The sequence below is a fragment of the Nyctereutes procyonoides genome, unplaced genomic scaffold (genome assembly GCF_905146905.1).
Source record: "Nyctereutes procyonoides isolate TBG_1078 unplaced genomic scaffold, NYPRO_anot_genome, whole genome shotgun sequence".
NCBI classification, from domain to species: domain Eukaryota; kingdom Metazoa; phylum Chordata; class Mammalia; order Carnivora; family Canidae; genus Nyctereutes; species Nyctereutes procyonoides.
The window spans coordinates 4,615,572-4,638,792 of record NW_026575044.1 but is presented as its reverse complement, the minus strand read 5'-3'; the positions used below and the strand labels follow the sequence as shown (position 1 = coordinate 4,638,792).

Sequence of the window (23,221 nt, the reverse complement as noted above, 5' to 3'; positions counted from 1 at the left end):
CCAATCGACATATGTATTTGTATGAATTAATTGACAACTCAAACCTAACAGGATCAATACAAAATTCTTATTTCCCTATCCTTAACCAAAGAGCTTCCACATAACACTTAATTGCAACTCTACTGTTTCTACTGCCTGGGCCAAAGTTCTTGAGATCACCCTCGATTCTTCTTTCTCATAGTCTGTATCTAAATCATCAGCAAATTCTATTGACTTATTCTTCAAACTATTTCTAGAATCTGACCACTCCTCACCAGTTCCACTACTTCTACTATGGTCCAGGTCATTATCATCTCTTATCTCCTAACACTCTCTGACATTTTATCTTGGCTCCCCATAATCTATTCTTCAGTAGTCAAAAGTTTCCTTCTAAAATGCAATCCTCTTATTAAAACTCTCTGCGTATTAAATTCCTATTTTGCACAGAGTAAAAGTCAAAATGTTACAAAGGCCTATATGGCCCTAGAGAAGCTGGTCCCCTCAATACATCTTTGATTATCTCTGACTATACTTCCCTCCCTGGCACCATTTCACTTGGGCCTTCCTGCTGTTCTTTGAATAAATTAGACTTGCTAACACCTTAGGTGGATACCATCTCCAGGACATCCACACAGCTTTTCTTCCTCATCTCCTGCAATTCCTATTTAAAATGTCATCTTTAAATAATATTTTAAATTGTACCTACCAGCCTGAGCAATTTCCATTTTCCTCAAATTGATTTTTTTTTCTCCATAACACAAAAAAAGTTTAAACTTTATACATGCATCTATTCTAAAAAACCCTAAATTTGAGGTCTTTAAGTTATACTGACTTTTTATAATTACTATTTATATCCAATTATTATAAACATCCTAAAATTCTAAAATGACATTTTCATGCAATAATTCTTACAGTAAGAACTGTAAATGGAAAAAACACATAAAAGGGCTACATATTCAATGATTTTTTAATAAGTAGGATAGTAATAATATTAAGTTATAATTATATAATAGATACTTCTTTGGAATTACATAATAGACATAATTCTGAAGGTCTGAGTTTACTTCAACTGTGTTATGGCAACATTTCCCAAACTACAAAATGTTAAATTGTTCTCACTATGTTAATAATTTGGTTGAAGGTCTTGAAAGAAAAACGAAACAAAACAAAACAAATTTGATTGAATGAAGGATTCAATTAAAAATGCCTCCCCATCTGAAGGTTATCATTTAATTAAGCATATATTATGACTGGACAATTTTATTTTTAACTTTAAGTTAACAGTTCCCTCAACTTATTTGATTATGCAACACATTTTTCATTACAACCTAGAAGAAGAAGAAGAGTGTTTCACTGAATTTATTTTAAAAAACACAATACTGGGGAATACACGCTTCCAAAACTGAATGTTTCTCTTTCAAAAAACTCAAACTGTACAGTAGAGTACTAAATTCACTTAAATGCTTTGTTCAGAAAAGAATTGAGTACGATTATACATATAAAAGTACACTATGTTGTTCAAGATACAATACAAAATTATCCTATGTATGAAAAATTAGGAAAATGTGACCACCTGAAAAAAGTAAAAAAAACAAAAAAAACAAAAAAAAACAAAACCTGCAGATGTCAACACCAATGACTCATATGTTCAAATTATCAGACAAAGATTTTATTTATTTTTATTTTTTTTTAAGATTTTATTTATTTATTCATTAGAGACACAGAGAGAGGCAGAGACATAGGCAGAGAGAGAAGCAGATTCCCTGTGCGGGACTCAATCCCAGGACCCCAGGATCACACCCTGAGCCAAAGGCAGATGCTCAACCACTGAACCACCAAGCCACCCAGGTGCCCCCAGACAAAGATTTTAAATCAACTGTTATAACTATGCTCCATGATGTTAAAAAATATATATATTAAAAATGCACAAAAAGGAATGTCAAAAATAATCACAAAATAGAACTTTATTTATTAAAAAAGTAGCCAAATGAAAATTTTAAAGAAGAAAATTACAATATTGAAAATGAAACTTTGTTATTGTATGAAATAAAGATGACAGAGGAAAACAAATGAACACAGCTGCAGGGACCATTATGAAAATATCAAAAGGTCTAAAATATATGTCACTGGAAACTCAAAAGGAGAGGATTGCGAGATGCGATACAAAGAGTATTTGAGAGTTGAATGATGGAAGGTTGAATATTTTTCAAATGTGATAAAAAACAAATAGATGTTCATCAAACTCAATCACAATATAAACAAAGAAAACAATGTCCAGATATATCTTAATGTTTCCACAAGAAACAGTGACGTCCAGAGGTAAATGGAATATGTTTAATATGCACAAAGAAACTGTCAACTCATATTTCTATATCCAATGAAAATGTCATCCAGAAATTAAGTAAATAAAGACATTCTAAGATAAAATAAAATAAGGAGAACTCACTATGGAAAGATCTGTACTTAAAGAATATTAGGGATCCCTGGGTGGCGCAGCGGTTTGGCGCCTGCCTTTGGCCCAGGGCGTGATCCTGGAGACCCGGGATCGAGTCCCACGTCAGGCTCCTGGTGCATGGAGCCTGCTTCTCCCTCTATGTCTCTGCCTCTCTGTCTCTCTCTGTATGACTATCATAAATAAATTTTAAAAAAAAGAATTCATTAAAAAAAAAGAATATTAAACACACTTCTTCAGACTGAAAAGAAATTATATTGGAGGAAAATCTGATCTTTAAGAACAAAGGAAGAAGAAGTAATGGTAGCAAGATGCTGGAATGAGAGGCTGTGAACTCTTCTTTCCCACATGAACACACAGATTCAACAACAACACATTTATCATTTCACTTTATGAGAAATATAGAAGCTAGATGAGAGGCTCCTGCACTCTGGGCAAGTATGAACCAAGCCATTTTGAAACTAATAGGAAAAGTTGAGATGCACTCTTGTCGTAATCTGCACCACTGGCACAGTGTCATATAGTTGGGAGACAACCTCCATCATTCACCTTCTCCCAGAGTAAGTATTTTGGGATGTACAGAAAGTAATCCATATTTCTGGTTACCACCCATGGGTCTAGTTTCTAACTCATTTGTCCCTGAGAACTGACAGACCCCAGCAATCACTGTTACCTGTGTGAGAGTGAGAAAAACAGAGACAGAGACAGAGAACAGAGCAACAGTTTCATAGGTCACTTGCCATAGACCTTCCTTTAGGCCTACTGCACAATGAATGGGCAGCAAACTCCAGCTTCTCTCTAAGAAGTAAGGGAGTTGGACTAGTCATCTAGAATTACAACTTTTCTGGTTATTACCAAAGAGATTGACTCCTAATTCATCTGTCTCTGACAGCAGCATTCACTAGTCTCATGGGGAGTTTACAAAACAAATAGCAGTTTGAAAAGCATGCAGGCCCTTGCCACAGCTACTTCCCCTGGTTCAGCACAGAATAAACAGGCAATAAATTCTACCTCCCAGTATTTTCTAAGGAGTAAAGGAGTTGGACCATACATATAGCGTCCCAAATTTTTAGCAGCTTCTCAAAACACCAGCCTCCATCTAACCTGTCTCAGAGAACTAATGGGTTGTAGCATATTCTAGATACCTAGAGGCCTCTACAAACAAAGATAGTAGTTTGGACTAGCATGAAGGTTTAAGAGGTACTCAGAATCTTTGAATAGGTGATTGGTAAGGGTCTTTTGTACAAAGCCAGGCTGTTTTGTCTAATGCACAAACATCAACTCAGGGAGTCAAGGAAAGTGAATAAATAGAGAAATAAGTTCTAGATAAAAGAACAAAATAAACATCAAAAAAATAACTAATGAAATAGATATAGAGGATTTACCTGATAAAGAATTCAAAATGCCTATCTTAAAGATGATCATTGAGGTCAGGAGAGCAATATATGAACAAAGTGAGAATTTCAACAAAGAGACAGAAAGTAATTAAAGGACAAATACAAATCATAGAGCCGAAGAATCCAATAACTGAACTGAAAAATTAAAAAATGGGATTCAATCATACTAGATCAAGTAGAAGAAAGTATCAGTAAACTCAAAAACATTGGAATTAATCCACTAGGAGAAAGAAGCAAAAAGGGGAAAAAAAGAATGAAAAAGAATGAGGATAATTTGAGGTACTTATGAGACACTTTAAGCAGATTGATATATACATTATGGTAGTGCCAGTAGTTAGACAAGGAAGAGAAAGGGTGGAAAGCTTATTTAAAGAAATGACTGGGGGGATCCCTGGGTGGCGCAGCGGTTTGGCGCCTGCCTTTGGCCTGGGGCGCGATCCTGGAGACCCGGGATCGAATCCCACGTCGGGCTCCTGGTGCATGGAGCCTGCTTCTCCCTCTGCCTGTGTCCCTGCCTCTCTCTCTCTCTCTCTCTCTCTCTCTCTCTCTCTCTGTGATTATCATAAAAAAAAAAAAAAAGAAATGACTGGGGATCCCTGGGTGGCTCAGCAGTTTAGCACCTGCCTTTGGCCCAGGGCACGATCCCTGGAGTCCTTGGATGAGTCCCGCGTTGGGCTTTTGGCATGGAGCCTGCTTCTCCCTCCTCCTATGTCTCTGCCTCTCTCTCTCTATGTCTATCATAAATAAATAAATCTTTAAAAAAAATAAAGAAATGACTGAAAATTTCCAAAATCTTAGAATAGATATTGACAGCCAGTTTCATAAGGCTCAAAGGATCTTCCACAAGATCAATACAAAGGGGCTTATTTCAAGACACATTATAATCAAAGTCTCAAAATTTTGAAAACTGTGAGAAAACGTGACTTGTCACAAACAAGAAGATCCCCATAAGGCAATCAGTAGATTTTTGAGCAGACACATGGTAAAAGAAGAGGCAGTGAGATGATATATATTCAAAGCACTAAGAGAAAAAAAATTGCCAGTCAAGAATACTGTACTCAACAAAACTGCCTTTCAAAAATAAAAAAGATTAAAACATCCACAGAAAAACAAAAACTAAGGGAGTTTAGCATCAGTAAAAATATCTTACAAGAAATGCTAAAGAGAGTTCTTTAACTGCAAATGAAAAGACACTAAATAACAACATATCACATACGAAAGTATAAAATTCATTACTAAAGGTAAACATGTAATCTGTATTACTAAACTGGTGGTGAAAAAATCACTCAATCTAGGTATAAAAGTTGAAAGACAAATGTATTAAAAAATAAATTAATAAATACACAATACGAATATACATACATTGTGAAATCAATAACAAAATGTGGGAGGCAGAGTAATAGAAGTTAGGTTTTCCATGCAAGTAGAGGTAAATTATTATCAGTATAAAATCAAATAAATTAATTATAAGATATTTTACATAACCCCATGTAACCACAAAGACAAAGGAATCACAGCATGTGAATAAGAAACAGAAAAACAAAAAACAACAACAAAACACAAAAGAAGACAGAAAGAGCAAAGATGGGTGAAAGATCTAAAAGACAAACAGAAAACAATTGCCAAAATGGTAATAAATACTTCGCTACTTAGAATCACCTCAAATGTAAATAAACTCATCAATCAAAGAGAGTAGCTGAATGGTTTAAAAAATAAGATGTAACTATATGCTATCTACAAGACTTACCTTTAGATTTAGGACACATAGGCTGAATGTTAAGTGATGGAAAAAGATATTCCATGCAAATAGTAATCAGCAAAAGAGGTTATACTTACATCAGAAAAAAAAATAGACTTTAAGTAAAAAACTATTTATAAGAGCCAACAAAGGTCATTATATAGAAAAAAGGGCCAGTTATGAAGATACAACATTATAAATATATAGGCACCCAGCATCTACACATATAAAAATATAAAGCAAATACTGACAGATCTGAAGAGAGCAATAAACAGCAAACAATTATTAGTAGGGAACTTCAACATCCCACTTTCAATGGGTGAATAGATAAGCAGACAGAAAATCAACAAAGGAACACTGGATATGTTAACACCACAGACCAAATGGACCAAACAAACATGTACAAAATTTTTAATCCAACAAAATGGAATATACATGCATCTCTAGCACACATAGAACATTCTCAAGGACAGAAAACATGTTAGAGTTCATAAAACAAGTGTTTAGAAATTTAGGAATACTGAATTAATACTAAGTATCTTTTCTGATCACAGTGGAATGAAAGTAGAAATCAGTATCAGAAAGAAAACTATAAAACTCACAAATAGGTGCAAATTAAACAAGACATATTTAAACAACCAATGGTTCAAATAAGAAATCAAAAGAGAAGTCAGGAAATATCTTGAGACAAATGAAAATGAAAATACAACATATCAAAACTTATGGAATGCAGCAAAAATAGTACTGAGGGGAAAGTTTATAGCAATAAACACCTATATTTAAAAAGAAGAAATAAACAACCTAATTTTACATTTCAAAGAACTAGCTACAAAAGAATAAACTATATCCAAAATTAGAAGAAAAAAAGAAATAATAAAAATAGAGCAGAAATAAAATAGGATACGGAAATAGAAAAAAAATCAGTGAAACTAAGAGATATTTTAAAAGATAACCAAATTAACAAACCTTTAGCTAGAATAGCCAAGAAAAAAAGGGAAGACTCAAATAAATACAGCCAGAAATGTAAATGAAAACACAACTGATACCACAAAAATAAAAAGGATCATGAGACAACTAGGAAAACTGTAAGCCAACAAAGTGGAAGTGAGTAAGTTTCTAGGAATATACAACCTACTATGATTGAATCAAAAAGAAAAAGAAAGCCTGAACATAATAACTAAGGAGAATGAATCAGTAATCAAAAAACTCTCAACAAATAAAAGCCCAACATAAGGCTCAATCTCACAACCCTGAGATCATGATCTCAGTTGAAATCAAGACTGGGATGCTTAACAGACTGAGCCACCCAGGTACCCCATCTACCAAACATTTAAAGGACACAAAATCAACATGGAAAAACATCAGTTGTGTTTTTATAAACTAATGATGAACTATCTGAAAAGGAAATTAAGAAAACAATCCTATCTGTAAAAACATCAAAAAGAATAAAATATTTAACCATAAATTTAATTAAGGAAGTGAAAGACTTGTACACTGAAAACTGCAAAACATTTATGAAAGAAAGTAACTATGACACAAATAAATAGATATTTTATGCTCATGGGTTAGAAGACTAAATATTATTGAGATGTTAAAACTGTCCAAAGCCATTTACAAATTCAGTGCAAAATCTCAGCTGGATTGTTTTGTTTTGAACAAAAGTAGGAAAAATAAATCTAAAATTCATTTGTAACAACAAAAAGCCCCAACAGAGAAAACAATCTTGAATAAGATGAACCAATCTAGAGGCATCAAACTTCCTAATTTTAAATTATATTACAAAACTACAGTAATTAAAACAGTATGATACAGGCATAAAGACAGATATATAGAGCAATAGAACAGGACAGAGAGCACAGAAATAAATTTATAGATATACAATCAATTCAATACAATCTTCAACCAGGGTGCCAAGAATACATAACACAGAAAAACACAACCTTTTCAGCAAGTAGTGTTGGAAAATAGGATATCCGCAAGCAAAAGAATGGAACTGGACTCTTATACCATACACAAAAATCACTCAAAATGAACCACAGACTTAACTGGAAACTATAAAACTCCTAGACCACATAGGGAAAAGATTCATCACATTGGTCTTAGCAAGGATATTGTGGATATGACACCAAAAGCACAGACAACAAAAGCAAAAACAGACAAGTGGGATTACAATATTTGCAAATCATATAAATTTTGTAGGATTAATTTTCAAAATATATAAGGAACTCCAATAACTCAATAGCAAAAAAAAAAAAACTAATAACATGATTAAAAAATAGGTTAGGGACACCTATGTGGCTCAGTTGGTTAAGTGTCTGACTCTTGATTCTGGCTCATGTATGATCTCTGCTTAAGATTCTCCCTCTCCCCCTGCTTGCACTCTGACTCTCTCTCTGACTCTATCTCTCTCTCTCTCTCTCTTTTTTTTTTAAAAAAAAGTAGGCTAAAGACTTTAACAGACATTTTTCCCAATGAGACATACAAACAGCCAAGAGGTATATGAAAAGATGTACAATATCCAGTCATCAGAAGAATCCAAATCAAAATTACAATGAGATATTATCTCACCCCTGTTAGGATGGCTATTATCAAAAAACAAAAACAAACAAACAAAAAACACAAAAACAATAAGTGTTGATGAGTATGTGGAGAAATTGGAACATTCATCGTATACTATTAGTTGGAATGGAAAATTGTAGGGCTATCCTGGATCTCATGAATAAATAAACAATCTTTTTAAAAAAAGACACAGGTAAGTTGGAAATACATGGATAGAACAAGAAAATCCATGTAAACAGTAAGTATAAGAATGGTAGAATGGCTATTTAAGTACTAGTTAAAATAAACTTCAAAACTAGGTAGGTATTACCAGAGGAAATAATTTCATAATAATAAATGAGACATTTAAACCAAAAATACATCTTAATGTGTATGGGTCTAATCAGAAAGCCTCCAAATATAGGATGTAAAAATTGACAGAATTAAAGGGAAAATTTTTAAATTTCACAATTCTCTTAAAATGCCCTAAAATCCCTAGCTAAACCTAGCCACTGTCTGCTTCCACATCTTTCTGCCCGTTCCTTCCAGAGCTATTTACTCACACATACTTTCTTCTCCCCAGTGTGCTAACTCTAACTCCTTTCATGCTTCCTAATCTTGGCACACACTGTGCTCTCTGCTTAGAACATTTTCATTTCCTTCTTGGGTGACTCCTATTTTCACTCCCAACATCCCTTCCTCAGAGATGCTTTCCCTACCGATTACATGTGTTCAGAGCCTATTTGTGGTTGGACTTCTCTAACTCTCCTTCTCTCTCTTTCTGAGTGTGTGTGTACATGAACCAGAGGAAGGCATCATTTATGAAATCTGGAGGAGACAAACCACAGAAGCTACTACTACTGAGCATTGGTCGTAGCATAGTGTCTGACATTTAGTTAGCATTCTGTAAATATTTTTAATGAGATAAATAATTAAGCAAAGAGAGTAAGCTACTTATTTATTTTCCTTTTAAATTTGAGTGACATCTGAGCATGCTTTGACAAAGGAGAGCTGGGAGAAGAAATGAGTACAGAATGAGAACATCTCACTGGTTGGAACATAAGAAGACACAAAAGTATTTATAGAATTTGTTTTAGAAAAAGAGAAAATGGTAATGGCCAATGAAGAAACACTGGTGTATATGAATCAGATGGCTTAATCTCCATGTATATGTGAGTTAGGAAGCTGGAAGTGTGAAAGGGAAAGGAATTAGAAGTGTGAAAGGGAAAGGAATTGCAGTGATAAATAGCCTGAAAATTTTACTGTGCTGAGCTGCTGTTTCAAAGAGCTCATTCACTCATTCATTCCACACCAGTAAATAGCATAGAGAAGATATAAAACTTCTATTATAGTTACATAGGTTGCTACCCTATCTGATACACTGTAGATGAAAATAGGAAGAATCTGTCACCTTAGGATAGTTTCATGTAGCTAGAATTATAACTTCTTCTGGGTATGCCTTTGTGTGATTTGGAGTAGAAGAGGAGGGAAAGAGTACTAAAAGTATGTTCATATTGTCACGCTAAATGAAACTATGGTATATTTTAATCTAGCTATGATACTGTTGTAAAGTTTGGGAAGTGGGAAGTAGGACTCCCACTAAGGTACGCCAGAAATGTGCATTCATACAGCATGCTACCTTATTTTTATCAGTCACATGTAAATATACAGACAGCAACTAAAAAACATGGAAAAAATTATCTGCACTGTGCACAAAAAATAAACTATAACTGGTTCTATGGTCTTGGGTTCATCTGGGTTCACTGAAGTATGCGTTATTTAGTGTCAATTGAGAAAAGAAAGCCCAAGCTGCCTGACAGTCCCCTGGACACTCAAAAGGTTCTAGGTAATCTAAGAAAAGGCAAGATTTTGCTAGCAACAAGGGACTCTTGAGGCAATAATCTCCAAAATTACAACATAAATGAAACAAACATGCTGTTTACCCTACAAAAGAATGTTGCTATTTTAATTCAAACTGCTTTTTGGAAAACCACACATAATATAATGAAATATTTCTGGTATAGTAATGGTTAACTTTATTTACACAGTAATTCTGAATCTTTGAAAATATATTTCTGAGATCATCACTTTTACACTGATCTTTCAAAAAATACAGCATTTGAAATATAGTGATACAAACAGTTTTCACCTCCATTATAAAACTATATCGAGAACAAAAACAGGTCACTCCTTAATTAATTAGTAATTATTATATTATATGCCAACCATTATGCTAAATGTGAAATATACAAATCCTCCTAACAAGGAATTTATAGTTCAGTTGAAGGATATGACATATACACACATAATGATAATTAATATAAAGCACAAAAGAGGCAAGTGCCCAAAGAAAGGACAACAGGAAGCACAACAATATTTGAAAGATGTCCAAAATATAAAGGACACGATTGGAACAACTGGCAAAAAAAATTTTTTTTATGATAGTCACAGAGAGAGAGAGAGAGGCAGAGACATAGGCAGAGAGAGAAGCAGGCTGCATGCACCGGGAGCCCGACGTGGGATTCGATCCCGGGTCTCCAGGATCGTGCCCTGGGCCAAAGGCAGGCGCCAAACCACTGCGCAACTGGCAAAATTTGACTGGGTTCCGAGGATTACATGATAGTAATATATCAACGTTAATTTCCTAATGTTGATGGTTCCATTATGGTTAAAGGTTTGTTATTTGTAGATAGTATGCACCCAAGTATTCAGAGAAAATAGAGCCTAATGTTGGCAATTTATTTGCAAATGGCACTATATATATATATATATATATATATATATATTTAATTAATTTATAGCTATGATATATCTATCTTTGTACCACACCTGCAACTTTATTTTATCTTTGAGATTGTTTCAAAAGCTAAAGCAAATTATAAAATGATTGTGAGTAAAGTAGTATCATTGTGAATTTTATAACTTAAAAAGTATTCTCTATTAACTCATGTTGCTTGTAAACATGTAGTGTTAATCTGCTTCACTTGGCAAAATCTTGAGACCCTTGAGGGAAAGGTCCAATTTTGCATTAATTTACGTGGCACACAAACTTTGTTACCCTCAATCTTGCCAATCCTAGATGAAATCATCTGCAATTTGACATAGTTCTATGCCCACACCTATTTTTATTTAAAAAAAAATTAAAGTATAAAAGTATTGAGTAATCTAGAAAAGTCTTTCTACATCTATTTGATAGTGATGAAAAAAGGTGATATTATAATGAATTATTAGGAACCCCATTTAGAAATGAGAATCTGGAAACTGAAAACAATGGCATATATCTATTTAATTGTGGTGCTAGGACCTGAACAGAGTTCTTAGGACTTTTTATCTCATGTTCATTTCCACCACAAAGTGCTATCTCAGGCCCCCCTGAAGGCTCTATTCAGTTATCACCATGAGCCAGGAAATTCTGTGCTTAGAGCACATTCCTGAGGGGAAGTGACCAGGTGTCAATCCAGCTTGGAATTGTGAGAACTCTCTGTCTCATTTTTCCTAAAAGGGTTAGATAACAATAGTATTTCTTCTTCAGAAATCATAGGCAAGGCCACTTAGAGGATTAAATTAATTCATACATATAAGGGACTTAACTAAGCAACTGAAAAGAAGGAATTTGAATAAATGCATCTTTGCTGGAGCTGGGAATATGTATTTCAATTATTTAATTTAGAAGGAGATCCTTGCTTTGTTATAGGCATATTCATTTGCTAAATGAGGAAGTTTATTGACAACTGTTGCATATTACTCAAAAAAGCACAAATTTTTTTCTCAGCATTTATCCCTAGAAAAGAATCATTAATTATTTTGGACCCTAAATCCTCTTAAGTTACTAAATAAATAAAAATAGCACAAATAGATATTCAATATAGATCCTTATTTCTAGTGGGTACCAAACAGTTTGAACAGACAAACTGGATCTTAAAACTACATGATAGCCCAAAAGAGGTTTTGAAATAAACTCTATCAGTAGATATCACTCATTAACTCATATAAATATTTATTTAACACTTACTAAATACTTCCTATGTGCCCAATATTCCTTAACTCTAGATGCTGGAGATATTGTCAATGGATAAAACAAATATTTCTCCCTCTTTGGGATTGTACTTTAATGGAAGTTAACCAGGCACTAAAATCCGTTTGTATATGTTATATACAATTATCTATTATTCATAATGGATTCTTTAAGTTCTTCTACCATAGATAGCTATCGAAGAAATCTAGACTATTCCTACCTGAACTAATATTACTGTGAACCATCCTCACTATTGTTTCCTTGCCACAACGAAAGCCTGAACCACTGTTTGACAACAATAAAAAGAAAGTCACAAATTCAACCAGTTCCAGCTAACACTCAATTGACCTTCACAAAGTATGATGATAAGAAATTAGACACAAATTCTGGGTAGCTATCTAGTTTGTTCAATCAGAAATTTATATTTCATGAAATTAATTTGCTCTTAAAGGCAAAAAACTTCCAAATAAAATACTTTGAATCACTGCAAATTAAACTTCCCTCATAAATATACTTGTGCCCAATTTATGTATTCTTTCTATGTATACTTGTGCACATGGATATACCAAGTTAAGACATTCATCTATCTTCATATAATATACACAACACATGCATATACACACATAAATTATGTATATAACTAACCACTTGTATATATGTATATGTAATGTATGTATAAGAAGCAGTTACACATATACCAACATCATATATCATTATGATTTGTTGAAGAAATTCCTTTCCCTGGTATTTCCTCATTTCTTCCATATGGCTCTCTGGTTGGGGGAGAGTTAGTATCAAAGATTCAAGAAAAATTAAAACTCTCTATACCTCTGAATAGATATGTTTTAAATACCCACTTCACTAGGATACTAATATACTAAATACATGATTTATTTTTTACAGCTTTCCATCATGCAGTGGCAACTCTATAATCAACTATTCAAATCTGCCCTCTCAGGGTTTCTGAATGACTCCATCTAACTGCTATGTTCGCTGTGCTGACCAGGTACCAACTCTACACTTGACCAAGAGATTCTATGTGATATACCATTAGAAATATTTTCTCCTACAGAGGTCTAAATTTCACAGGGGAGACCACATATGCATAAGTTTAAAAAGTACCAAGTTCAAGAGTGGACAAGCAGTTGCAATACACTGTTCCCAAGGGAGTAGTCAGGGAAGAAAGTCTGCATCCTTGTTGACCATGTGTGTCTTCCAGAGCCAGGAAGTCTTTAACTTGGGGCTGAAAAGTCAAGGACCAACTAAGGCCATGCCCCTAAAGAGAACAGAGGCTTACATACCAGGCGCATTAGCGTCAAGAGCAGAAACAAAATGAAAAAAGAGAGAGAGAGCCCAAAGATACCAAGTACAAAGTAGAGCCACGATGAGACTTTCTCCTAAATATAATCCGGAAGCACTGTAAAGGCCCCAATAAGATAATCACTTTTTTACTAAGTGAATAAATGTTATTTAATGCTATGTCTTATCTAAAACCATTTTATATATCACCACACAGATTGCACTTTCCAAAGGCACAGACTACATCATGCTACAGTCATACTTCTCTGTTACTTATACATTTTCCTGCCTAACTTAAGAAAAAGTGCTACAAGAAGAAAGCTTGAAATGTTCAGCCACTTGGTGAAGCAAACTATGCAGTTTAGAACAATGGAGCCAGAATGAATTAAACCCCAGCTATACTACATTTGCTGTATGATTTTGAGCAAGTCATCTGACCTTGCTATGCCTAAACTTCCACAAAACTCCTAAAGTTTGGAAAATGGAGATAATAGTAGATCCTACCTAGAGTTTTCATGTGGAGTTAGTGCAAAGAACAATGCTTAGCTCAAATTAACCCCTACATTAAGCATTGACTATTATATTTCAAAAGAGGGAATGTGAATGACTTCATATGCTGCAAGCTTTGAACCACAATCTTTGAAATTATGAGACTGCACATTTGTCCAGTAGGTTGCCTAGACCATATCTTAATAAACAGACTTAATAAACAGAAGTTTAGTGCACCCAGATCAATTTTTCTTAAAGAACATTAAGGCAATGAGTCTAGATGTGCATATTGGCAAGTATTGTGTATGTATTATATACTCACACATAAAATTCCTTCTATTACTCACATTCTCATAGAGAGCTTGAAGGGTCTCCAGATCAACCACAGAATTGTCCAAGTTCACAACAGCTGTAGAAAAAAAGGAAAAAACACAAAAGAATATAAATTGCCATAAGCCAGCTGTGAAAAGATGTTTGACCATCTTGAATAACAGTGACCATCTCCAGAATAATGTTCTAACTTAAATGTACACACTTACCCCACTACCAATACTGTGCCCAGGGAATTTCAATGGGTGCAGGGGTGTTAAAACTTTCACTTATTCCTTAAATGCAAAATCCCATGAATATGACCCAGTCTAAAGTCAAAGATAAACTGTGAATCTGTCTTTCAAGGCCCAAATGCATGAATTTGAAAAATTTGCTTAATACTAGAGAAACAGGCAAATCAGTCTTGTTACTGCAATACCCGATTTTGTGAGGTAAGCACTCACATCTGCCAATTCTTAGACTTATGACAAAGGTGAAATTAATCACTAAACTGAAGGACTTCATATAAAAATGAAAGATGCATTTTGTTATAATTTTTTAAATTGTTATAATCAAGGGAGAATTCATTGATTATGATATTGAGATTAACACAGATACAACCTTAAAAGCTCACTTTTTTTTTAAGTAGGCTCCATGCCCAGCGTGGAACTCAATGTGGGTCTCCAATCATGACTGTGAGTTCAAGACCTGAGTCGAGATCAAGAGTTGGACGTTCAACTGACTGAGCCACCCAGACACCCCCAAAATCAATTCTTTTTTTTTTTATTTTTTTTTATTTTTTATTTTATTTTTTTTTCCAAAATCAATTCTTAAAGTACAAACTACCCACAGTTATATAAGGAAGAAGAGGACTGGATAATCAAAAACTGGGAATATAAAAAATAAAAAAATAATTTAAAAAAACTGGGAATATGTTCTTAAATACATTTCTTTTGGCCTGAGAAGCATGTTGGATTTTGGAGTCAGTATGCTTTATAACGCAGTTTGGGCACAGATTAATCAAAAACATTCTGCATTACCTACATATATATTTGCTGGAAATGACATGAATTTGCCCTGATCAGATATGTGCCAAGTAGCCAATGAAGCTCCTATGGGATTAAAGATTTCTGGGAGAAAAATCACAAAGTGGATCATCACAAATTAGTTAGATTTATTCTGATAATTGAGGCGTTTTATACTGTCTTTTCTCTTAAAACCTAAAGTACATGAGACATTTTCTAGTTGACTCTGGCAAAATACCAAGAAAGAATTTAAAAAGACAAGTGGGAAATTGAAGCATATGATGGATCAGAAATCTAACCAAGATAATTTAGCATTTCTATTTGGAGCTGGGAACAGAGCCCAGATTCACCAACAAAGATTGTAGTAAGTAGAATATGATACTTCCACCCTAATAATATTCCACTATCTCCATTTCCAAAAAATTATGTCTCAAATATCAATCTAAGAATTTGATTAAGATTTTCAGACAAATCTATTCATTCCTTAGACCACATAAGGTAAACATATCACAATCTATTTAATGACTCAAAGTAGTAAAAACATGCCCAAACTAACTTGGATTATATTTCAGAAATTAATTAAAAGGGATTAATAAAAAAATTTCACTGGTGGTAATATGGCTATAATGTAACAAAATGAATTAAACTCAAAAGACAGCAAATTCATGTGTGGAATTATCCCTTTGGATTTGTGCATTGTCGAGCTAGCCCTTAAAGAAAATCTTACACTAAATCCAAAGATCTCTGACTTTGGAATTCATTAGATAATAATCCAGTATTTCTACATTCCTCTGATGATACAGCAAAAGGTTGATGGGAAAACAATGAAGGAAATGCCAGTAGTCAACTTAGTGTAAGATTTCATTCTTGGAACAAGGTAAAATGACACAATAAAATCATTCATACTTATGTCAAAATTCTTTATAAAAGTTACAATTGTCCTCCGACTTTAACCATCCTCTTAAAACATGTTATTCCTATAAGCTTCCACACATGAAGCTTTTTTTTACATATATACTGAGGTTTCTCACCTATTTATCTCACAAGATGTCAGATCCTTAAGAATATCTTAATAAATGGAATGTGGTGCTAACCATAGGTGTATGGCTTTAAGTCCTCCAAAGTTCCTAATCCATAAAAGTTCACTTTTAGTCATCCACAAGGAAATCACCATGGAAAGAAATACTGTTACTATTTTTCCTCACAATTTTCTCCTAGTTAGCTTTTACACTTGAGAGATGCTAACGCAATTTGATGGGAATTGCAATTTTGAGAGAACAATATAGTCATGTTTCAGTAGCTGAAAATTAGAGATGATTAGATACAGGCAGATGAATGAATGGAATGACAGGACGTTAAGATGGGCAATAAAGGCAAAAGAAGTAATGAGGGAAAGGTTAAGGTTACTGAAGTGCCTATATTCATTCAATTTAAAAAGCACATTTTAACATTTCAGAAATCAAAACTCAGACTAAAATTCATATCTTACTATTTAGTGGTGCCTTCTAGTGCTCCCTTCCTTAAAATCTGTATGTTTTTAACTGATAAAATTCTAAAATCAAGGAAATAAAACAATGCACTCACTCATGTACTCAATAATATGTAAAGTGTTCTTATCATTCGGGCAACTTACTACACAGGTTAACTGTGACTTGAGAAACAATGACCTGAAACTGGAGCTATTTGATGTGGATGTTCTCAATTTCTCAGCCTCAAAAGGCTGCAGACAACCAGATGTTCAGAGACCACTCCAATTAGGATTTCCAGGTATGGCAATGCTAAAGAATTTTTGTAAATAGAAATACACATACATTTTTTAAGATGGCAAAAGATTCAAGGAAAAAGCACCTCACAAATTCCCTGATTCCATGTACAAAATTTCAGCCTTCTTTAAGAGGAAAACATCTTTTTTTGAGATTATAACAAGGTGATAGTTCCTCTTTTCCCCCAAAAAGGAATTCTATCTTTATAGGATGGTTTACTGATGTAGAAAGAACCCAGGACATGGAAATGAACTTACTGGGTTTAAATTTTTCTTTAGTGCTGCATTACTTCAATTGTCACTTAACTTGACAATCTTTAGTGTCTTTAGGGGGGCAGGGGTGAGGGGAAAAGGAAATAGTAGAAAATATTAGGATGATTTTGGGTTTCTTGGGGACCAAAGGCAGGAATAAGTAAAAAAAATCTAGCATGTGGGGGCTCCTGGGTGGCTCAGAAGTTGAGCATCGGCCTGTGGCTCAGGGCATAATCCCAGTCCTGGGATCAAGTGCCACACCGGGGTCCCTGCGAGGAGTCTGCTTTTCCCTCTGCCTGTGTCTCTGCCTCTCTCTGTGTATCTCAAATAAATAAATAAATAAATAAATAAATAAATAAATAAATAAATAAAATCTTAAAAAAAATAATCTAGCACGTGGTTGGTTAGTTATATTTCTCTCCTCAAGTTTTCACAAAAGTTCAACTGTTCTGGCTCTAATAAGCTTTATTATCTAACTTCAGGTTAAACAAGTTCCTTTTTTCTCCTCCTTGTGTTTTGTGCCCTCATAAACCAAAAAGAAAAACTCCACCTGTATTTATTAAGGGGTTCACCTGAACAATGAACTACCACAACTAAATGACAGACTGGCGTACATTACAGCTACTGTAATCCATTCATCATAACTCTTTTTACTTGGCCTTTAAATTGTTAGGCATAAGACTTAGATTTCAAAACACAAATCCCAAATTAGGAAGGATATTTAGTGATAAATCTTGAATTCAGATTACTTTATTCTCTAACAGTCCACTAGGTGCTTATGTGATTATGCTTCAGATTATGCAAATATTTCATACTCATTTCCTACACTTCGCTCTAGGACTTTCAGGAGCAGCCTGAAAGTTGACTGGGACTCCTCACACTTCCCACCTCAACATTCTTCTGCGGGTCTACCGAGCAGTTTTAATTGCTTTCCCATAAATATATATAAATTTGTTACTCTGAATTTAGCCAAGAAGCACCTGTTTTTATGCAGAAGAGTGCAAGACTAAGTGTTGAGAGGAAATTCTAGACTTTTTTGCATGTTAAAAGATTATTAATTTATTTGTAAAGGACATGGACTTTCCAGGATTAGAACATATGGAGGTTTTAACCATTCTCTTTAAACAAACTATAAATGATCATGTGTTAATAATCACTCCAGACCAAAGTGGATAGCATTTTTATTTTTAAGTTTAAACTTTTATAAAATGCCAAGGATGTGATAAGTAGAACATGGTACTCTTTCTGGCTTTTCTACCAACAGGCTGTGTATTGTTGATCAAGACACTAATCTTCTCTGAGATTTTATCAAGTGGGATAATAACTTTTGTCTGTAGCATATGTTTATCATGTGAAGAAAATAAGCAATTTTATAGTAAGAAGGATAATTCAAGAAGCCTTGAAATAATTTGTGTAATTAATTTTAAAATGTGTATTATCTGTGAACACATTGGTTAGAACTGGAGACAGGCTGGGAATGTGTTAGATTAAAATTAGGTTTGGGATTGAACATTTGTTTTCAATAATCAAAAGTTAAGACCAGTCCTTTAGTTCATGAACTCCACTGGTACACACTTGCTGACATCCAACGCCTTCTCATTAGACCATGCTGTTACAAAATGAAGAGTAAAATAGCCTATTTTAGAATATAAAAAAGTCAATTTAACCTAAGGTAATAAAAATGTATCAAAATGAACTATGCAAACAGAAGAAAAAATCTATTTCCTTCTAATTTTAAGATATCACATTACACAAAAAGAATTCTAGATCCAGCATGGGAAATGATGGTGTGTTGGACACGTGACATTGTACACACAATGACACAAACAGGTGATAGTCATAAGCCTGTATTACATTCCCTGGATACTCAGTCTTTGCTATTTACACATAGCTTCTTCAACACAAGAAATGTGGGACATGTTGCTTATTCTAACTTACTACAATGTTAAATCACTCACAGACTAGAGTGTGACATAACATATCTGTCTGAATTACTGCATGATAATGAGAATCCAGCCTCTGCTTCTGATCAAAAAAGTGCATAAAAGAGGTTATGTTAAAAGAAACTCACACAAAAGTTCCCAAAACATTAATTATTAGCCAAATTGTAAATGTTTCATATATTTTGAGTAGCCAGATGAAGTAGTTCACTTTATTGGTGTAATTCAGTATGATACACTCTCACTGAATGCAGTATTTTAAGCAATGGAACACTGTTAGTGTTTGACGACTCCACTCTTGTTTATTTGGGTTTTCTTAAGCTGGGGTCTCCCCAGTGGGATAGGACAGCCCTGAGGCTGCTTTTGATGGCCTCTTCCCTGAACACTGACTCCAGTTGCTATGATTTCCTGCCTTAATCCCTCCCTCCCACATGACCTGCTAAACTGAAGGTAGAGACCCCCAAAAGTAGAAAACCTCATGGTGTTTATTACTGAGAATATTAGTTATCCATCTCTGCATAGCAAATTACACTAAAGCTTAGAGGCTTAAAACATATTATCAGTGTATTATCTGTGGGTCAGAAATCCAGGTGCAGCTTAGCTGGGTGCCTCTGCCTCAAGGTTTCTCATAAGACTTCAGTTATGGTATTGGCTGGGGCTGAGATCTTCTATGAAGCCTCTATGGGGAGATCCATTCCCAAGCTCATGTGGTTGTTTGCAGGATTCAGTTCCTCAGAGTAAAGGCTTCAGCTCCTCACTGCCTGTTGGCTTAAACTGAGCCTCAGTTTCTTGCCTGATATGTCTCTCCTTAGCAAAGCTCACAATAAGACAGCTGGCTTCCTTCAGAGGGAGTGAGACAGGGCACGAAAGATAAGCACTTTCTCATTGTAACCTAATCTTAGAAGCGACATTCCATCATCTCCATTATATTCTATTGATTATGAGTCTCTAGACTCAGCCCACATACAAGAGCATGAATAAGAGATCTTTGGAGGCCATCTAAGAGGCTGCCCACCATGCCAGGTTGCTAACTCTGGCTCTTTGTTCCTTAGATTTCAAATCTCAACTTGTGGCTCTCTATTATTCTCTACCATGTATTAATTTCATCAATGTTTTTGTTTTTCTATTAGACTCTAAGGGCACAGAATAAATGGAAGAGGCATCATGATTTACCAGACAGAAGAAACGCACTAGTCAGGAAAGCTGACTTCTCATACAGGCATAGCTTATCAAATCAGCTGAGCCTCCTATTCTCAATGGGATTGAGTTTATCTGAGGCATGATATACAGACACACAGAGACATGAGATAATATTAACAGATCCTTCCCTATACAATTACATGATCATGCCTAATTTATTGTTATGTACTTCACCATATATATTAAAAAAAAAACAAGTACATAAAAGGAAGCTTGGAAAAAATCTTTGCTGGATGTTGACAGGCTGAAATAGGCTGGGAGGTTAGTAATTCCTGGAAATTAACAGTACCTTTAACTTGACTAGACAAACTAAATATTCTATGCGCTTACCCCGATTGCCCTTTCATAAATAATTAACTTCATTCTAGATGAGTTTTTGGTGCAAAAACATAAAACGCAAAGATAATAATATGTAACGTCATATCATTTGACAAGTACCAAACGCAAACATAATAATATGTAACGTCATATCATTTGACAAGTACCACTGGAAGGCAGTAGAACACACAGGGCTCTGAAGTCAAACTGGCCCCACCAATTATTATTATCTGTGTTAACATAGGATGTCTCAATTTGCTTGTAACCTACAAAAATGGATGGAATAAAAGCATCCACTCTATAGGATTCTTGCAGGAGATTATTCAAGTAAAACACCCAGAAGCACTGCCATTCCTGTAGCAAATACTCAGAAAATGTTGATTGTTTTTGTTATTATGGCCCCTTTAACATTCGTATATGAAAAATATCATAGTGTTATCTCTCCAAATCAGTATTTTGATTGAGAGATTTTAGACAAACTAGGTTGAAAACACTCCCAGCAAAAAGAAAAATGAGTTTTACTTGTACCATAGTAATATGGGAGACTAAACAGGTCTCACCCAGAGGGAAACCATCAACACTAATTTTGGATAAGGTATATGAGAAGCGAGCAGAGTCAGCAGAAGCTTAAACACAAAACAAGTGCAAATCAGCCTGTATTTACAGTTCATGCCCTCTTCTCACTGACATAGTAAGAAAGAGTGTAAGGGCTTAGAGAAACCATCTTAACTTCTGAATTTGGAATTCAGAAGCCACAGGAAAAATTAAGACGAAGTCAGCTCTGCAAATTGCTTAGAAGCAAAGCAAAGACCTTTGTTCAAGTAGAAACTCATCTTAAGTAGCAAAGATCAGAAGCATCTCTTGGTTAAAAATGGTTCCAAGCTTGTCATCATCTCCTAGCCACTGAGGACCAAAATCTTCTAAAAGATCTCTTTAAGGAATTGCAAACAACTTGTCATTATACTTTAAAGTCAGGGAAAAGGACGTATGTGAAGATAATTTCTAACCCACTGTACATTTCAATTAAAAATTTCCCCCTTTGAGGGGGGGATGTAGTTGCTATTCACTTTCTCTGAAAATATTTATTATCTCTTCTGTAAACGCACGGTAAACCAGATCTGGAGATGTAAGCTCCTCTGTCTAGAGGAGCTCACAGTTTGGTGAAATGGAAAGATATTAGCATACAATTATATGGCAATGTAAGTGCACAGCAGAACTTGTGTGAAGGGGAGACAAATAATGCAATCATCAAGTGGAAAAGATCCTCAAAGAATATTCTGAAAGTGAATGAATAATAGACGGTATAGGGACGCCTGGGTGGCTCAGTGGTTAAGCGCCTGCCTTTGGCCCAGGGCATGATCCCAGTTTGGGGATCGAGTCCCACATCGGGCTCCCTGCATAGAGCCTGCTGCTCCCTCTGCCTCTCTCTGTGTCTCTCATGAATAAATAAATAAAATCTTTTTAAAAAATAGGTATAAATCCTAATAGCATTTAAATTGCTTCATTTTATTTGGTGATACAGATACACTGACGGAAGCATCTTTGCCTTGGATGGCAGAGGGAAAACGTGTATTCAGTTCTGCTCTCCCCTAAAGTTCCACTCTCTACTCCATAGTAGAGAGATTTTTTTAAATATAAATTCATAAGGATTGAAAGATGAGGTGGTGACAGCAGTAAAATATGGAAACTAGTTGTACCTAATTTAGCAGACCTGCAAATGGCGAATCTACAGCTGTCCGGGGGAACATTGAGAACTAATTCTGAAGGCCAAGCAACTGGCAGCACCAGATAGCTGTCCCAGCTGAGAGTAAAAGTGGGGAGTGCCAGAAACAAGGAGCTCTGGGTGAGTGGCATCTGTCCATTGGTTATATCTCCATTCTGAAAATGTCCTCCTCAAGTATGTCAGGTTCATTTTCTTGAGAAATTAAAACAAAATCTCTGGGCAGAGGGACGACAAGCACAATTTTAGACCAGAGGACTACACGGAAAACATGAGGACAACATGCAGTACTGCATTATTGAAGACAGAACCTCTTCCCCATCCTGCGTCCCCCGCTACCTCTAGCCAACTCTCTTCCCCATCATGGGGCCCAGAAAACTACCAGACAGACCTTTATTCTCTCAGGCTAGAAACTGGAAGTCTCTGGAGCATCTCACCACTCCAAGAGGAAAGAACAAAAAGACTTGGGTGGTTGCCCAACAAATAACATAGCCAGATAATAACACATTGAACTGAGAGTCAAAGGCTGTGGAAGAGGGTTCACAGCTTCTCATTTAGCTTTTACCTCTGCCACTTTTCAGCCAGGAGAGCCAAAGATCAAATCATCTACAGAATGCCTCTAACACAGATACTAGAGACCAGAAAACAGGGGAGGAACACTACTCTCCATAGTTTCTTAAGGTATGCCAATACCCATTGTCCCCACATTCTTCTCTGCCCTTATCTTCTTAATCCCACTCCATGAGGCTTTTGCTCGAATTACTAAATCACCAGTAATTTCAGTCCTG

The 23,221-nt window shown here is 35.0% G+C and overlaps 1 protein-coding gene across 1 annotated transcript in view; it reads right to left on the bottom strand.

The window, feature by feature from the left end:
- FMN2 (formin 2) overlaps positions 1-23,221 on the bottom strand; it is a 363,009-nt gene that overhangs the window by 155,062 nt on the left and 184,726 nt on the right. Inside the window, 1 exon segment of the mRNA XM_055323458.1 lies at positions 14,255-14,316. Coding sequence (XP_055179433.1) covers positions 14,255-14,316 — 62 coding nt within the window.